This window comes from Suricata suricatta, chromosome 8, assembly GCF_006229205.1.
Source record: "Suricata suricatta isolate VVHF042 chromosome 8, meerkat_22Aug2017_6uvM2_HiC, whole genome shotgun sequence".
NCBI classification, from domain to species: domain Eukaryota; kingdom Metazoa; phylum Chordata; class Mammalia; order Carnivora; family Herpestidae; genus Suricata; species Suricata suricatta.
The window spans coordinates 32,838,960-32,855,774 of NC_043707.1; the positions used below are offsets into that span (position 1 = coordinate 32,838,960).

At 51.0% G+C, this 16,815-nt stretch overlaps 1 protein-coding gene across 1 annotated transcript in view; it reads right to left on the reverse strand.

Annotated features, from left to right (window-relative positions):
- Positions 1-6,740: 6,740 nt before the first annotated feature.
- Positions 6,741-16,815, reverse strand: part of NPTX2 (neuronal pentraxin 2) — a 10,879-nt gene continuing 804 nt past the window's right edge. Inside the window, exons 2-6 of the mRNA XM_029945750.1 lie at positions 16,562-16,813; positions 14,742-14,958; positions 10,668-10,912; positions 9,059-9,238; positions 6,741-8,209 (exon numbers count right to left, since the gene is read on the reverse strand). Coding sequence (XP_029801610.1) covers positions 7,982-8,209; positions 9,059-9,238; positions 10,668-10,912; positions 14,742-14,958; positions 16,562-16,813 — 1,122 coding nt within the window. The 3' untranslated portion in view covers positions 6,741-7,981. The remainder of the gene's footprint in view (positions 8,210-9,058; positions 9,239-10,667; positions 10,913-14,741; positions 14,959-16,561; positions 16,814-16,815) is intronic.

A 16,815-nucleotide genomic window follows, 5' to 3' on the forward strand; every position in this document is an offset into this window, starting at 1 on the left:
GAGGCCCTGCTTCTAACTGGCTGCTTGGGAATCTGTTGAAAGGCTGCCCTGGGCAGCAATGAAGATGGTGTCTGCAGCAGCCTAGTCAGTGGCCCTGGTCCTGGGGGACAGCTCCCTGCGGGGAAGGGCATGGGCGTGGCCACATCTCCCAGGAACACCGGCCAGCTCACTTCCGGCTGGGGCTCCTGGGCCTCACGGAGCACGTGCCCAGAGGAAAGCCATCAGAGGGCTCCTTCCAGTCAGGCCTGCGACCCTCCCGGGGCAGACTACTCAGTCATTCCACTGTCCCTGGACAGAGGGGCAAACAATGTCAGAGACGGCAGACAGACCACACTCCTCCCCCGACTACTGAGGACTTGTGGGGCAGGGCTCCCGGGAGCCAGGCCCAGAATTGGCAGAGATGTTCAAACAAAGAGACAAAGAGATTAAAGCAATTATTATAAGTGTTCATTCAATATGTTTAAAATTTTTTTCTGGGGTGCCTGGGTGGCTCAGTCGGTTAAGAGTCTGCCGGCGATCCTCTGTCTCCCTCTCTCTGCCCCTCCCCTGCTCTCCTGTGCAGGCACACACACACACAAGCGTGCTCTCGCTCTCTCTCAAAAATAAACTTTAAAAATTTTCTGTTCTATATGCCCAAAAAGTTAAGTGAGGTTTCTGACCTCAGTTCCTGAAACTGAGCTCCTAAATACCTTGTGAATTTCCTGGGCAATAGAGCATCTTTTATTTTAATGAGGCAATTCTTGGTGGGCTCCTGGCTGGGACTGGTCACGGAAAGACCAAGCAATGATTAGATGCTTGGAAATTTCATGCCTTTATCCTGAAGAGGGGTGACGGGCTGGAAGTGGAGTTAATAGTCATGCCTATGTGATGAAAAAAATATCCCCGAAGTGTGAGGTTTGGAGAGCTTCTGGGTCGGTGAACACATCCACATGTCGGAAAGGTCATTGATCCCTCTCTAGTGGGACAGAAACTGAACTTGGGATCTTCCCCAGAACTTGGGATTCTTCCTCTGTGTATCTCTTCATCTGGTAATTCATCTGTTATCCTTTATAATAAACCAATACATGTAAGTATTTCCCTGGATTCTGGGAGCCATTCTGGTAAATGACCAAACCCAAGGAGCAGGTCATGGGAACCCAATTTACAGCCAGGTGCCAGCACAGTTGGCCATGTGGGATTTGTGATTGGTGTGTGGTCTAGGCCTGTCTGTAGCTTCAGGTGTTCCCTGGCTTACTCATGGCCTTCTCTCTGTGTCCTCACATTGTCTTCCCTTGTACTTGTCTGTCTCTGCACCCAAATTTCCTCTTTTTATAAGGATACCAGAGGTCATTTCAACCCCATCATCTGCAAAGACCCTATTTCCAGATAGGTCACACTCGTAGATATTGGGGGTGAGGGCTTCAACATCTTTTGGTGGGGGAGACAATTCCAACCATAACATTTGGTTAAATGTGAAGATGTTCCTATCTTTCAGCCCGGCCGTTGCACTCCTAGGCATTAGCCCTGGAGAAAATTCTTGCAGGTTGCACTAGTCCAGAAAACTTTATCAGCTAAAGAACAAACAGATGAATGTGGTATGGGTATTTTTCTTGAGAGCCTCTTTTGAAAGACGACACAGTGGTGAAATTTAATGAATTATAGCTATACACACCATCCTGGACAAATAGCAAAAGTATCATATTAAGTTACAAAAAGAAAAAAAAAAGCAAGTCATAGAAAAGCCCATAGTCTGATCATGCAGAAAAGATCTGTGTGGTCAAAACTCCCACCTCCTTCAAATCTTTGCTCAAACATCATCTTCTCAATAAAGCCTACTCTATCGACATAACTTTTTAAAGATGTTTATTTATTTGGTGGGGAGGAGGAGAGGAGGGAGAGAGAAAGAGAAAGAGAGAGAGAGAGAGAGAGAGAGAGAGAGAGAGAGAGAGAGAATCACAGGCAGGCTCCATGCTGTCAGTGCAGAACCTGATTCGAGGCTCAAACCCACGAACTGTTAGATCATGACCTGAGCTGAAATCAAGAGTCAGATGCTTAACCAGCTGAGCCACCCAGGTGCCCCCCACCAATCTAGCTTGCTGAGAAATCCCTACAACCACACTCCTATTCACCCTACTCCACTCTACCAGTCCTTTCCCCAGAGCACTCCCCAACTTCTAACAAAGTATATGATTTGCTCGCACATGCGACTAGGAGTTATTGTTAATTTTCTCCCTCCATAATGTTAGATCCACAAGGGCAGAATTTTTTTCTCTTCCATTCATTGGCACCCACCAAGTATCTAGAATAGTAGCCGGCACACGTAGGCCCTGAACAAATATTCCTTAAGCCAAGTGGTTGGTACACTAATGTTCACTTAGGATTATTTTTAAACTGTGCACATGTATTACACCTAGTCTGTTGTATACAGGATGCCTCAAAATAGTCTTGGAAGAAAATAGATGTGGTATTTCTTGCAAGACCTGAATTTTGAGTGGAGATATAGACCCTTCATGATCTATGCCATTCCCTTGGGCACAGACTGCATTATTCCCTCAGGACGTGCTCTCTGGCGCATGATGATGAGTGACAAGGAAAGTGAATCCATCCCCAAGCTGCAGTCTTCTGTGTTTTATTTCTGCTTGAACAGGGTTTTAAAATGGGCTTGTGAATATTTGCACTGACAACTGCAGAGAGCAGGACTGCTTTGTAGAGAGAAATAAAACCACCTGGTAAATTTGCCCTGTGCTTCCCTGAGAAAACAATAGGAAGCCAGCAGCCTATCAAGGCCAAAGTCCTGTAACCAAACACACGTAATCCCGGCCTTGACAAGCTTCCCTATCCTATTGAAATTCCTAGTAACATTCAAGTGGCTTCTGTGTGACTGCCCAAAGCCAACCCCAGGCAAAGTCAACTGGCTGCTCTGTGAGCCATTGAGGTTAAGGTCAGTGTTTGGGTTGGTTCAGCTTGCCGCTGAATGTGGAGCAAAGGGTCATTAAGGAACAGGTCCCTATGGAAAATGCCCATCCCCCAGCACTGGCCATCTATAGGCTTTGAGAGACAATGATTTGCTTACTTGGCTTAATCGGTTTAACTGTGTCTCATGACAGACTGTGAGAGGAAGTCCAACCTTTTAAGTACTGCTCAAAATCGGATCCATAAATGCCTGTGGAATTAGACTGGCTTGTACATGATTAAGGCTCCTTCCTGCGGCCGGCACCTGGAAGCTCGGCCTCACTTCCCAGTCCAAGGCTCCTTCCAGAGAGGAGCCTGTCATCCACTAAAGAATGAGCTCAAATGTTTCTTTACACTGACTCTCAAAAGGCGCACAGGCTGGGTAATCACACTGGCGGGAGCCATGTTTTTAACTCCAGTTTTAATCTCCACACCAGGCGTCTTTCAACATCCAACTGCCCGCCGGACAGCTCCACTAAGGTGTATTGACGGCGTCTCAGATCTGTGTTTGAAACCAGAACTCTTGGCTCTCCTCGCTCCCGCACCTGTGATTTTGCCCTCCCCACCCCCAGCTCCCCATCTCAAGAAATGGCATCAACCACCTGTTAAGGTCCAAAAACCGCACTTTTTTCTTTTTAAAATGCATGCCATAAAATTCACCCTTAAAGGGTATAATTCAGTAGATATTAAAATATTCAGACATTTGCAACCATCACCACAATCGATTTGGGAACATTTTTTTTTTAAGTTTATTTATTTTGAGAGAGAGCAGCCACGTGCGTAAGTGGGGGAGGGACAGAGAAGGAGAGAGAGAGAATCCCAAGCAAGCTCCATGCTGTCCGTGCAGAGCCCAAGGTGGGGCTAGAACTCACGAACTGTGAGATCATGACCTTGAGCTAAAACCAAGAGTCAGACATTCAGCCAACCGAGCCATCCAGGTGCGCCAATCTGGGAACATTTTTATCACCCAAGAAAGAAGCTCCATACCCATTAGCAGTCACTTCCCAACTGCCTCTGTCGCCACACCTATGCCCATCCCCCATCACCCGCTAATCTACTTTCTGTCTCTATAGATTTGCCCGGTCTGGACATTTTAAATAAATGAGATAAGATGGGGTCCTTTGTGACTGGTTTCTTTCATTTATAGCATATTTTCAAGATTTATCCATATTACAGTGTATATCACTATATTATTCCTTTGTATGGAAGAAGAGTACTCCGTTGTATGTATGTATCATAATTTTTTAATCCATTCATCAGTAGATAGGTATTTGGGTTGTTTCTACTTTTTGGCTATTATGAATAACACTGCAGTGAATATTTGTGTAGTCATTTTGTGTGGGAACATGCTATCAATTCTCTTGGGTATACAGTTAGGAGTGGAATTGTTGAGTCATATGGTAACTGTTTAATTTTTTGAGGAACTGACAAAATGCTTTCCAAAGGTGGTTGCACTATTTTACATTCCCACTAGCAGTGTAGAAAGGTTCCACTTTCTCCACATTTTCACCAACATTTGTTATTTACTTATTTTTAAGTACAGCTGTCCCTAGCAGATGTGCCATGGCATCTCATTGTGGTGTTAATTTGCATTTCCCTGATGACTGATGATATTGAGTATTTTTGCATGTGCTATCGGTCATTTGTATATCATGTTTGGGGCATGACCTAGTCAAATCTTTTGCTCATTTTTATATGAATTATTTGTTTTCTATGTTATTATTTTTGTTATTGAGTTGTTGAAAGTTCTTTACATATTCTGGATACTAGGCTTTTAAAATCAGTTATACAATTGCAAATATTGCCTATCTTTGTCTGGGTAGTCTTTTCACATTAACAGTGCTCTTTGAAACAAAAAATTTTACTTTTGATGAAATTTAAATTATCAATTTTTCCTTTGTTTGCTTGCGATTTTGGTATTATATCTAAGAAATCAGTGCCTACTCCAGTGTCACAAATACTTACACCTATGCTTTCTTTTGTGAGTTTATAGTTCTAATTCTTAAATTTAGGTCTTCCATCTATTTTGAATTAATTTTTGTATCATGGTGTGAGGCAGAAATCCAGCTTCATTTTTTTCCCCATGTGGATATCTAGTGGTCCCACCAGAATCTGTTGAAAAGACTCTTCTTCCCCGACTGACTGGTCTTAGCATTTCTGTCAAAAATCAATTGATCATAAATGTATAGGATTATTTCTGGACTCTGAAACTATTCCACTAATCCACACGTCTGTCCCTAAGCCAGACTGTATAGTCTTGTTACTATAGCTTTGTAGTCAGTTTTGAAATCAAGTAGGAGTCTTTCAACTTTTGTTCTTTCTTTTCAAGATTGTTTTGGCTATTTTGGCTATCTTGCATTTTTTTAATGTTTATTTTTGAGAGACAGAGCATGAGCGGGGGCAGAGCGAGAGGGAGACACAGAATCTGAAGCAGGCTCCAGGCTCTGAGCTGTCAGCCCAGAGCCCGACGCAGGGCTCGAACCCACAGATTGAGATCATGGCCTGAACCGAAGTTGGACGCTCAACCAACTGAGCCACCCAGGCGCCCCCCTTATCTCCAAAATTCTTACCAGCCTCAAACTACAGACCACACGATGACTTACGCAAGTTCAAATCTAATTAAATGCAACGCCATGGCGCATTTCAGGCATCGAACGTCTGAGGTGCACTATAATAACGAGTCTGTCTATGCTTTTTGATATTTGGCTGCTGATGCAGACAGCTTTAAAGCCTCACCTCCTCCTGTTTCCCCACATCTAGACAAGTAACAAGAGAGCCTCAATTCTTTTTCCGTTGGCGCCAGTAGTGTGTGCGAACTGTACAGAAGAATCATCACTCTGGCCCTACCCACTAACCACCACAAAAACCAAGCCAGTTTTTCTCTGTTCTCTCAAGCGATGGTCAGACCCATGGGGGTGCCGCCAAGATCACCCTAGAAAAGTCTCATGACCTAATAAACCTTCCTGTGCCCTCTCAGGGGTATGTGTGGTGTCTTCAGGATTGACATCTGAACCAAATTTTCCCCACCACATGTCCACAGTGGCAATCGTGACAATATTAGTTCTTTTGGTCTATAAACACGATGTTTCCATGTATTTAGATTCTCTTTAATTCCCCTCAATAATATTCTATTTTTAAAAAAAGGAAAAATAATCAAGTTCTAGTTTTCAGTGTACAGAGGGTCCCTGACTCACAGAGGCCTGACTCACAAGTTTTTGACTTTACAATGGCGTGAAAGCAACACACGCGCACGCAGTAGGGATCGTTTCAAGTTTTCTGGGCGAGCAATATATGGCTGGGTGGCTGCCATGAGCCACGCTCCCAGGCAGCAGCACCGTCAAGAGGGCACTCACGGCAGGGGCAGGGCCTCCATAGCATTGGGCCTGCTGGGCACCCAGCTCTGCCCTTATCCGGCCGCTGGATCTAAGTCACCGTTTAATTGTTCCACGTAGTCACCTGCAGGTCGGGATTCACTTTCAGGGGGTGAGATGTATGGGGTGCACACAGAGTGGGTGGAGGGCAGGGGCCGTGCTCGGGACGTCCAACTCTCAGTGTCCTCTAGGTAAGCTCGTTTCTGGTCAAGAGAATGGGGGGGCCTGGCTGGAGATGGGGAGGCAGGGCAGAGCCCATGTGGTGTCCACAGTCTGGGCCTGGCACTGAGGAGGGAAGGGGTCAGCGCTGCACCACGTCCTCTGAGCACCTCAGAGCAGCCCCTGGGCCCAAAAGACACACAGGCCCCACACGTGCCGACTGTGGCAAAGCCTCACCCCCACCCTCAGCCCCAGACCCGGAGAAAACGGATACAGAGGTATCTTCCAGTGCACTTTAATCAGAATTCCATCATCCAGAGTTCTCATAGCATACAGTGTTGGGATGGGCATGTCAGCTTGGTCCTACAAATGGAATTTCCACAATTCGCACTTGAAACATGTATGAAAAATAAAATATATAATATTTAGCTTTATAAATTTCCCCCACTTTACCACTTTGTCCTTAAAATAAATTACTACCCTCTGTGCAATAAATTAAGTGGCCTGGAGTCACTAAGCAACTATCAGCTGAATGACTTCCTTTTCCTGAAGAAGTTCTGGGGGAAATCCTTGAGACAGTCCACGGCTTACAGGAATCAACGTGAATGAAAACTAGCACATTCCTCACAGTGGGGCGAGACATCAAAAATGGGAGCCTGCTAATAATGGCTGTTCTTTTCTGTTGGGGAAAATAAAATTAAATCCCCCCAACCACACCAGATGGTTGTAGAAGCTGCAACTGAACATTTGGCACCAGAGGAGCGAAGAGGCTTTTGGAGAAGTCATTTCCAGCGATGATCCCATCAAAGCATCGGTCAGAGGGAGAGGTGACAGAGGGGGAGGGACAGCTGCCAGGGCCCTTCGCCAGAATGCCCTTCTGAGTTCCAGCTCCCAGCCCTCTCTGAAGGTGCAGATGCCCTGCACCTTGGAGAAGGCAGGGCACTGTCTGGGCAGCCTGCCTTTCTCAAGCTCAAGGTTTCCTCAGCAGAGAGAACACCAAGAGCGAGCCCTTCTGCGGCTGGCGGGCAGGGTGGGGGGGGGGCGGGCTGCTGCTGCGTGCTCAGCGGACAGCGGGAAATACTCAGCACAAGGGACACAGACACTCCGGCAGGATGGCCACATGGCCTTTAAAGGGGACAGACAGAAGGCCACACAGGACACCAAGGATCCGAGAGGGCGGGCAAGGCTGTGGTGCACTAGCAATTATACGGGCTCTGAACAGGGCCTCGAGGCCCTTGATGCCCCCCCACCCCCGGCAGGAAGTCAGATATCTGCCCACCCTCAGCTCAGTGCCTCTCCCCCCGCAACACAACAAAATCTTGGGAAGGAACAAAGAATCCAGTGACAGGTGCTGGCCACAGAGCCCCAGTCTTTGAGATTCCCTGGGAATGAGCTTTGAGGCCCCGGCCCACCCTGGCAGGGGCTTTATACACAGTTTAATGGGGTGGGGGGCGGGGAGCAGGTGGCCTCGCACTTCTGACAGGAGCCACCCAGCCCTGGACTCCTAGACAGAGGAGCAGCTACAAGTCAAGGAGGCGCTCCTCGCAGGTCTCCACGGGCCACTTTGAGGCCCCTCCGAACACGTCTACATTGTTGTCTACCCATGGTATGATGTTGCCCGGCATGTTTGTGGAGCAGTTGGCAATGTTGACAATTTCTTGTGCACGAAGGACGCGGTCCCATATGTTGAACTGGCTGAGCTCCCCAACGAATGCCTGCGTGGCGTCAAACCTGCCCCCAACGGTGTCCTGGGAAGGGGGGGACCAGAACCGCATCGGCACAGGTTCAGAAAGCAAATGTGCCCACTGATTCTCTGGGGAATGTGGCCTCGGGAAGGGGTGCAGAGTGGGGAGGGAGAGACTGGAGCATTTTCCTGACTCCCCCACCTCTGACTGCATTCCCTCCCCGACCTGATTCCTACACATTCTGGACCTGAGCACACACCAAACCACCCCGAGGCTACAGTGGAAAGACTCTTGCCCCAAGTCCCAAAGCTAGCACTAGACCTGGGTTTCCAGACTCCCAGCCCTTCCTAGCCATGAAGTAATAGCGTCGTGAGGCAGGGAGTGGGCCGAGAAGAGGCCCAGACTCAAAGCTCTCAAAGGACCTGGTCTCTACTTCCTGGCTTTCAGGAAACCTCCAACACTGACTGAAATGTAAACTCATCTGCCCAGGGAGCCAGGGCAGCCTCTCAGGTCACGTTCCCACCTCCTACTCCCCCAGGGGCACCACACAGGCAGGCTCAAGGTGCCCTGAGACACTGAGCCAGCAGCTCCTGGGAGATGCCACATCAGCCCTTGGCACCCTGAACCAATGCTGTGCCCGGCAGAGGCCAAATGCCTGGAGAGAGAACTGGGGGTCACTCCATGACAGCATGAGCTCAGGGACACTCCTGTTCACCTATACTGGACTCCATTCTAGAGTCTTTCTGAACCCACCACACCCTGGCTCCTCACCCTCAGCCCCTCATAGGCGCATAAGCCATCGGGCTGCAGTAGCCAGGTCTGCCAGGCAGATAGCTGGGCGGGAGGCAGGCCACAGGTGTGGCCTCGTGATGCGTGGCTGGCCAGTGTACTCCCAGCCTCCCCTGCACCTACCTGCTCCTGCCCGAGGATCAGCACCCCCCCTGGCTTGATGGGGTGCCAGGGCGCCAGGTTCTCCCCTGTGCCGAGTTTCTCTCCATCTTGGAAAGCTTCCCACATGCCGTCCCGTGTCGTCCAAGTGATACAGATATGGTGCCACTTGCCGTCACTGACAAACAGGGGCAGCTGTGCAACCTGTAGGCAGCAACATGCAGGTGAGGGCCCCCCAGGGGTTCCCCGGAGTCTGACGCGAATAGGGACTATTCCCAGCCAGCTACCCCTTCTCTGCTTTGTGGATGATGTGGCCTCAGGCTGGGGATACTCTGTGGGTATGACACACAGACACTCAGAGGAAAGAGGCAGCCTGAGGACACGCCCCTGCCCCCAGGGTGGCCCGGTTTGCAGATGGACACCTTTGGTCCCAGCTTGGCTGTGGGTCCGGGACACTGTGCAGACCAGGCAGACGTGAAGAACGAGCCCCCTCCCAGCCACACTGGGCCCGAATGCCTCGTGCTGGAGAACCTGAAGGGACCTTTGGAAAACAATCTGACCAGGTGTCTATATGCGAGGCAGGGTCTCAAATTCTATCACAGCTCCTTGGGACTGTGTGTGTGTGTGTGTGTGTGTGTGTGTGTGTGTGTGTGTCCTCCTGTGCAAAAACCCAAAGGCCAGCAATTATGCGGGAGTGTGTGCTGGTGGGAGGCGGGGGCCGGTGCATACTCAGATCCCTGTACAGAACTGGAGGAAGGGGATTTCTGACCCATGTCATCATCTGTGGGCATCCTGTGAGCACCAGAGACCAGCCCTACCGGGAACGTCCTGTTGTTACTGCTGGTATCCTAGCAACCCAGTGCTTCCTCCTGGGAATTGGCTGTTTACATGCCACCTAACCTAAAAGGAAAACAAGGTTCTGGGCCCTGCTGTGTCCAAGGGCATTATTTAGAACAATTAATCCCTGGCTCAGGAACATGGTCACCACTAGAAGGAGCCCAATGGAGACATTCCACACCATTTCGCACTTAAACAAACTCCACCCTGGGCAGAACTACAAGCAGGGTAAGGGGAACAGAGAACAGATCAGTGGTTGCTATGGGCTGGGGTAGGGGCAGGAGCTGACTCCAAAGGGGTCAAATTGGGGGGGGGGGGGTAAATTAACTGCACTTATTTGTCAAATTGGTCGGACTGTATTCTAATAACTCTTAGTCTTACTGTATGTAAATTATACCTCAATAAACCCAAAAGATATGCTGAGAAGTATTCTATGCAGAGAGACACACACACATACTCCTTCTTCCCTAATCAGCATGGTCCGGGAGGACAGCCCTCCCTGACTGGCCCAAGGGCCAGTGACGATTCAGGCTGGCCCAAGGAGACCCCAGCTCTGTTCCTTCCGCCACCTCTGGCCTGACCCTGAGCTGCTTCTAGGCCACACTCCCAGCTTGGACCTCCACAACGCAGCTGCCTGCCCCTGCCCCCTACCCAGTCAGCTGTCCCGGGCGGGGCTGAATCAGCGCAGAGCTGCCCCATTCTGAGGAGGACAGCCTGACAGCCGGCTGTCAGAGTCTGCAGCACCCTGACTGCTGCTGTCGTGATGGGGGAGGGCGGCGGTCCAAGCAGGCCTCACCTTGTCGTTGATGAGCAGCTCAATGGGGTTATTACCCCACTCTATCAGCACGATCTCATTGGCCTGCCCAGGCACCGCGTAGGAAAACGGGGTGCCGATGCCCGGCAAGGCGCTGGATCTCAGCCACAGGCAGATGGTGAAGGCATACAGTTCAGGCAGCGTCTTCTTGATCTTGCCATACAGGTAGTTTGTGCGGAGTGGGAGGGACACTTTGAACGCATCCGGAGATTTGAACGCACTGTTGCCTGGGGGGTGGAGAAGAGAGGCCGTGGGGCAGTAGCCTGCTCCCCTCTGGCACAGCCCAGACTGACAGCTCACCTGGACCCTCTCTTCCCCCAGAGTGATCCCTCAAGCGACAGAGCACCTGCTACTGGGAAGCCGCTATTCAAAGTGTGACAACCCCAGCAGTCAACAAGAATACCCTGCTCCTGCAATCTGGAGGAAGGGAAAGCTGGATTTCATTTTCTGGTTAGAGGCACCTGGGTGGGTCAGTCGGTTGAGTGTCCAACTTTGGCCCAGGTCATGATCTCACAGTACATGGGTTCGACCCCCACACAGGACTTTGTGCTGACAGCTTCAGACTTCAGAATCCCACTCTCTCTGCCCCTCCCCTGCTCATGCTCTGTCTCTCTCTCTCTCAAAAATAAACATTAAAAAAATTAATTTTCTGGTTAAATTAAGCCAGAAAACCCTTCTTCAGCTATTTTCTCGAAATCCTGGCTCCTTCAGCAAGGGTGAGGTTGGGGCCCTGATGGAATTGGAGGCAGGAAGTCTTAACAGGGACCTGGGCACTCAGTAGACACTTGTCAAGGCCCTGTCACTTCTAACCCTAAAGAAATCACTGCCACCCAGACAAAGGAGTCCATGTCCACATCTTGACACTACAAGGTAACTTAGAAGAGGCTTTTTGGACTAAATCCCTAACATGGACCACCTTGCTCATGATTTGCCCTTTCCTCCTCAAAAGAAGACTGCATCTGTTGACGATTTCCTGTGATTTGGAACCCGTGAGAAACAGAGAAATACAGAGGTCTGCCTCCCCACTGAGGTTAATGCACCTCGTCAGAGCCTGGAGGCTTTGGGGGTTGCCTGGGACTGATGAGGATCCCTGACTGTCCCCATGTAAATGGGATTTCCAAAATCTTTGAAAGCAACTGGTACTCTTTAATGGGTCTAAGTAATTTCCAATAGTTTGGTTTAATCCCAAAATTAACAACAAAAATAAGCACATGGAAGGCAAGTTATCACAGATTCTGACGTTTTCGGGGTACCATCCAATCCTGTGAGCTGTCAGAGCAAAAGCTCCCCTCGTATCTGGGCTCTAGATGCTGCCAGGGAAGGAGCCTGAACACCTTCGTTCATTCAACAAGTATTTCTTGGACATACCCGAGGGGCAGAAGGACTGTGTCACTGTGAGAAACAGGCAGGCTCCCTGGACCCTGAACCGACAGAGCCAAACTGCCGGTGCCTCTGGCAGATGAATCAGCCCCTTCTGTAGGACAGAAGCCATAATAGATGAGCCTTTCTCCACTGCAATCCCCGAAATTCATTTGCTTTCATAGTAAATAATACGTGAGACAACGTCTCTGGTGCTGTGAACCACGGAACCAAGGAAGACATCGGAAAAGAAAGGCGACAGGGCACAGCATCGCCCTTTCACCCTCTCTGGAACAGGCGACAGAGAACTACTAGAATCCGGGCCTCATGTGTATGATTCACTCAGAGCAGCTGATTGTGCAGTCTTGTCTCATCCGTCCTGACCTCCTGGCCACAGGGCTGCTAAGCACCTGGCAAGGGCTGGCAAGACCTGGTCACCTGGGGAAGGCGGGGGCGCCCCCGGCAGGGCACAGGCTGGGGCTGACCCCGTGTTCTGCTGAAGCAAAACCCAGAGATTTTGCAGGTTGTGCAGCTGAGACGCTGAGGCTCAGAGGAGCGAGGTGACTTACCAACCCCCCAGCCACACAGCTAATGAATGACAGAGCAGGGAGTGGCAGTCCCTCCCTCAACTACTTGCAGCCACTAGTACTTAATCTAAAAATGGCCCTTTCTTCACGAAGGCACGGTTATCTAATAAAGAGAAATAACTTCCACCCTGGCAGGTGGGCAGGCTTGCTGATTTAATAAGGCTCTGTGTCGGTAATGTCGTTAGCTAGGTGACAACAGATAGGTTTAATTAGACCTGGGAGAGCCGAGGGGCAGAGGAGGGGGCCTGCACCCTGAAAGCCGGTGCCCTCTATTTATATCAAACAGCTTGGAGGTTCAGAGGAAACTTAGTTAAAACCAATTAAGGCATTAAGAGGCCTGACCAATAAATCAGAGGCTGCAGGTGGCAGACAAGTGAAAAAGGGTGGGGGCAGCTGGGGCCAAAAGAGAGAAGGGTTCTTCTCAGCGGCAGCATTTACTTGGACTCCAAGGCAGGCTGTGCCTGGCCAGGGGGCACCACTCTGGAGGCCCTGACAGATGGGCAGGTCCCCAAACCGAGAAAACAAGCATCCGTGGGTCTGGGCAGCCAGAGCCCACACAGCACTCCGGGCTACAGCCTCCGAGCCTCTCATCTGCTGGGGTCACCACCAAGTTCAATCCCAGCTCTGCAACCTGCTGGACACATAGATGCAGGCATCTGGCTCAGTCTCTCATCTATCACTAATACCTATCTTGCAGGGTTGTTTCAAGGGTCACAGAATGTGGAAGTCACAGCCTAGTGTCCAGCCCAGAAGAGGCACCTAATGTCCAGATGATGGACCGAGGGCCAGAGGCCTCCCCAGGTCCCATACTGTGCACATGCTTGAGGTCCCTTTCCTCTGGACTCAGCAGGATGCTTTTGAGAGGCACAATGTATTTTCCACTCACAGTCTATCTGGGGACTGGCAGTTTATCTATCCCTTTAGACTCACCACAAACAGGACAGATATAAACTAAAAGTCACCCAGAAGACAAACAGCTCAGCAAATGACCACTTTCCTCGAGGACTCATCCCAGAACTGGGTAGAGCACACAGAAGGATTCTAGAGTCCAGATCCCAGGGGCTCTACAAGAAGGCCAGCCAGGAGCCCTGCCCTGTGGAGCTGGGCTCTAGCCCGGACACGGCCCTCCTTTCTGTGCCAGAGGAACTCTGAGGGCTTTCTGTAGAACTCAAGTATCAAGAGCGTGGGTAGTGGAATGAAGCTGGGGATGGGAGGGACAGTGACACAGTGGCAGCTCCTGGGTGGCCAAAGCCACGTTGCCGTTGCTGCTCACCAGCTCGTGGCCAAGGCGCCACTTCGGGTCCCTCTCCCCACATGACACACCTCTGGCTGAAAGCTTTGGGGTTTTCTCACTGGTGTCACGGGCATATGAGAAGTCCCGTCTCACCGGGGTGACATGCCCGGCACCCTGCCTGGCACTAACTCAATAGACCAGGATCGACCTACCCCCTCGTAGCAACTTGGCCACCCTGCCCAGCGAGCTACATGGTGTTTCTATGGATAACGCCAGTGGGCCAGAGTTGGGGCTAATTCCTGGCAGGACCATCCTCAGTCACATTTATTATTTGCCCAGCCGGCCACAAGCCATCCCCACACTGCAGACACCCTGGTCCAACTGCAAGGGACAGAACCCAGGCCACTCCCAGGAGCCAACAGGGCCTTCAGTCTCTGTCGGAAGACATACTAACGAGGCTGCTAAGCGGGGCAACCTTCAGGTGGAAACCCTAAATCCCTGTGCACCAGGACAGATGCCTCAAGTTGAAAGGGCCCCCCTATTTCATCTGAGAAATGGAGAAGGCCAAGTGGAGCGATACTGGAACGGTAAAGAACCTGCGTTTTTCAGCACGTGGGACAGGCAGGTTCAGGGGTGATACCGGAGGAGCGGCCGCAGAACCAAGTGCTAAGAGTCAACATGCAGAGGGGTCTGGAAGCCACCACTCCCTCAAGGGCCCTAGTGGCCTGGTGTGTAAATGGGGAAGACAGCTGTGGGGCCAGCCCTTCTCTGCCAGCTCCACAGCCCTTACCCTGCAGCCAAACACCAAGGCGCTGGGGTGGGGGGCTGGGAGGGACATCAGCCAGAGGGCGACAGGGGGCCCAGCAGAGAACTCACCTCGCTCCAGCTCGGTCACCCTCAGCAGCAGAGCGTTCAGGGCGCTCTCGGTCTTCTGCCGGTGAGCGGAGGTCTCATTGTGGAGCAGCGACTTCTCATCTTCCAGCTCAGCCACTTTGCGCAGCAGCTGACTCTCCAGCTCCCCCAGTCGCCGCTGGAGGACCTCTCGGAAGTCGCTGGGCAGCACCGCGGTGGACACGTTCACTCGGAGCTGGTGCTTCCATTTGGGGAAGAGGGACGCGTGAAGGAGAAGTATTAAGGCCATTTAAAAAGAAATTGTGAAATACAGCTCTAAAAGCCCAACCACACAGGGAGAAGCTTCCAAAACGGGATTATTAAACTGTGCCAAGGGGCACACTTCACTGATGCTTTTTTCCTTTTTTTGTATGGAAAGGATTTTGAAGTCAAACAAGAATTACCTCGCTGCAATATCTGAAACTTATGAATTTCATTTTCCTCTCTCAGAAAGCTGTCTTTCTCCTCTTACTAAACAGTCAAAATTTTAATCACTATCTACCATTCTTGGGTTAAGACCGCAACAGAGCTACGATTAAAAAAAAAAAAAGAAATAATCAAAAGGTACCAAAAGCTGATGAGCCTTCATCTAAAAATGAAAACAGCCCCCAAGTTCCGGTGTGCCAAAAAGATGAATAACTATGCTTGCCAGAGATGTTACTGGAAAATGAGGGCTCTAAAACCTGACACTTCTGAATTCCAGGAATCTCCGCGTTTAATAGTTTCTAAATCCTCACTTCTTATTTCTTTTACTCCTCTACCACCATGCTGGCCCTGGACGCAATGTGCCACTGCCTAGCCATGAATCCTTGGGGAGCTATTTGCCCCCTCTCTACAGCAGCCCGAATTGTAAAATGCAGTCAGTAGGATCTGCTTCAAAGGACTGTTGAAAGGGTTAAAATTAGATAACACGCCTGGTGCCTATTTACTGAACTAGAAATGTTCACTGTTATTAATCATCATGAGTCAGGGAACATACAGATGCTGAAAATACTGTATTTAGCCATCACGCCACGGGAAATCCTCAAATAATTTTGCAATAATTACCACCTGTAATGGAAACCTAGTTTTGCTAATAAGTATTCTGGTAAACGTTTTCAACAGAAACATCCGCGCTTCTTAAATACGGTTCGAAAGTGAAGATGCAAGTTACATGAAAATTTTTCTTTCAAAGTTCCAAACTGCATACGCCTTCGGAGAGAGCACCGGAGTAAGGTCCCTTCCCGCTTGGAAGGGCACCTCAGAAGGGCGCAATTCGCGGACAGAGCCGTCTTTCAAGTTAACCGGGTTTCCTCCTAGGCGCGACCCGGTGTGGCCCGCGACCCGCCCGCGATCGCCTCCGGCAAGACCCTGAGGCCTCCGCCCGCGCAGGTCCAGCCCGAGCTGCTTTATGAAAGGAGAACACGGGACGCCCAGGGCAGCTGACCTCACGCGGCAGCCCCACGTCACCGGGCACAGCCTCTGGGGACGCCTCCGGCTCCGGGGGACTCGGAGATTTACAGGAGGGAAGAGGTTCGCTCGCCCGGACCTCGGGAAGTGGCTGTCCACGCGGCGGACACAGGGCGCGCGGGGAGGGAGTTAACCCCTTCCTTCCAGCAGGAAGCGGGGTGGGGCTGAATGCGAGCCATGCAAGTAAGTTGGCGAGCACGACCTAGAAGCCCTCCCTTGACCCCAAGCCCAGCTCGCCCGGCGTCCGGCCCCGGGAGGCCGTGTCCAGCACAGGCTGCCGTGCAGGACGCTGCGCGCCCCACCTCTGCCCGGCTCCTCGGACCCTCCCCCCACCAGGACCCCCCGCACCCGACTACCTCGAGGCTCTCCAGGCGGTCCTTGAGGGTCTGCAGTGAGCGGCTGAGCTGCTCCACGACGTGGCCGGGGTCCCGCGGCAGATCGCCCATAGTGTCCTTGCCCGAGGCCGCCCGGCCCGGCGCCTTGCCGCCCGCCAGCCCCTCGCAGCGCGCCAGCTTGCCCGTGAGCTCGCGGATGGCTTCGCGCTGCGCGCCCAGCGTCTCCTTCTGCTGCACGACGGTCTCGCGCAGCTGCAGCACCGCGGCCCGCAGCT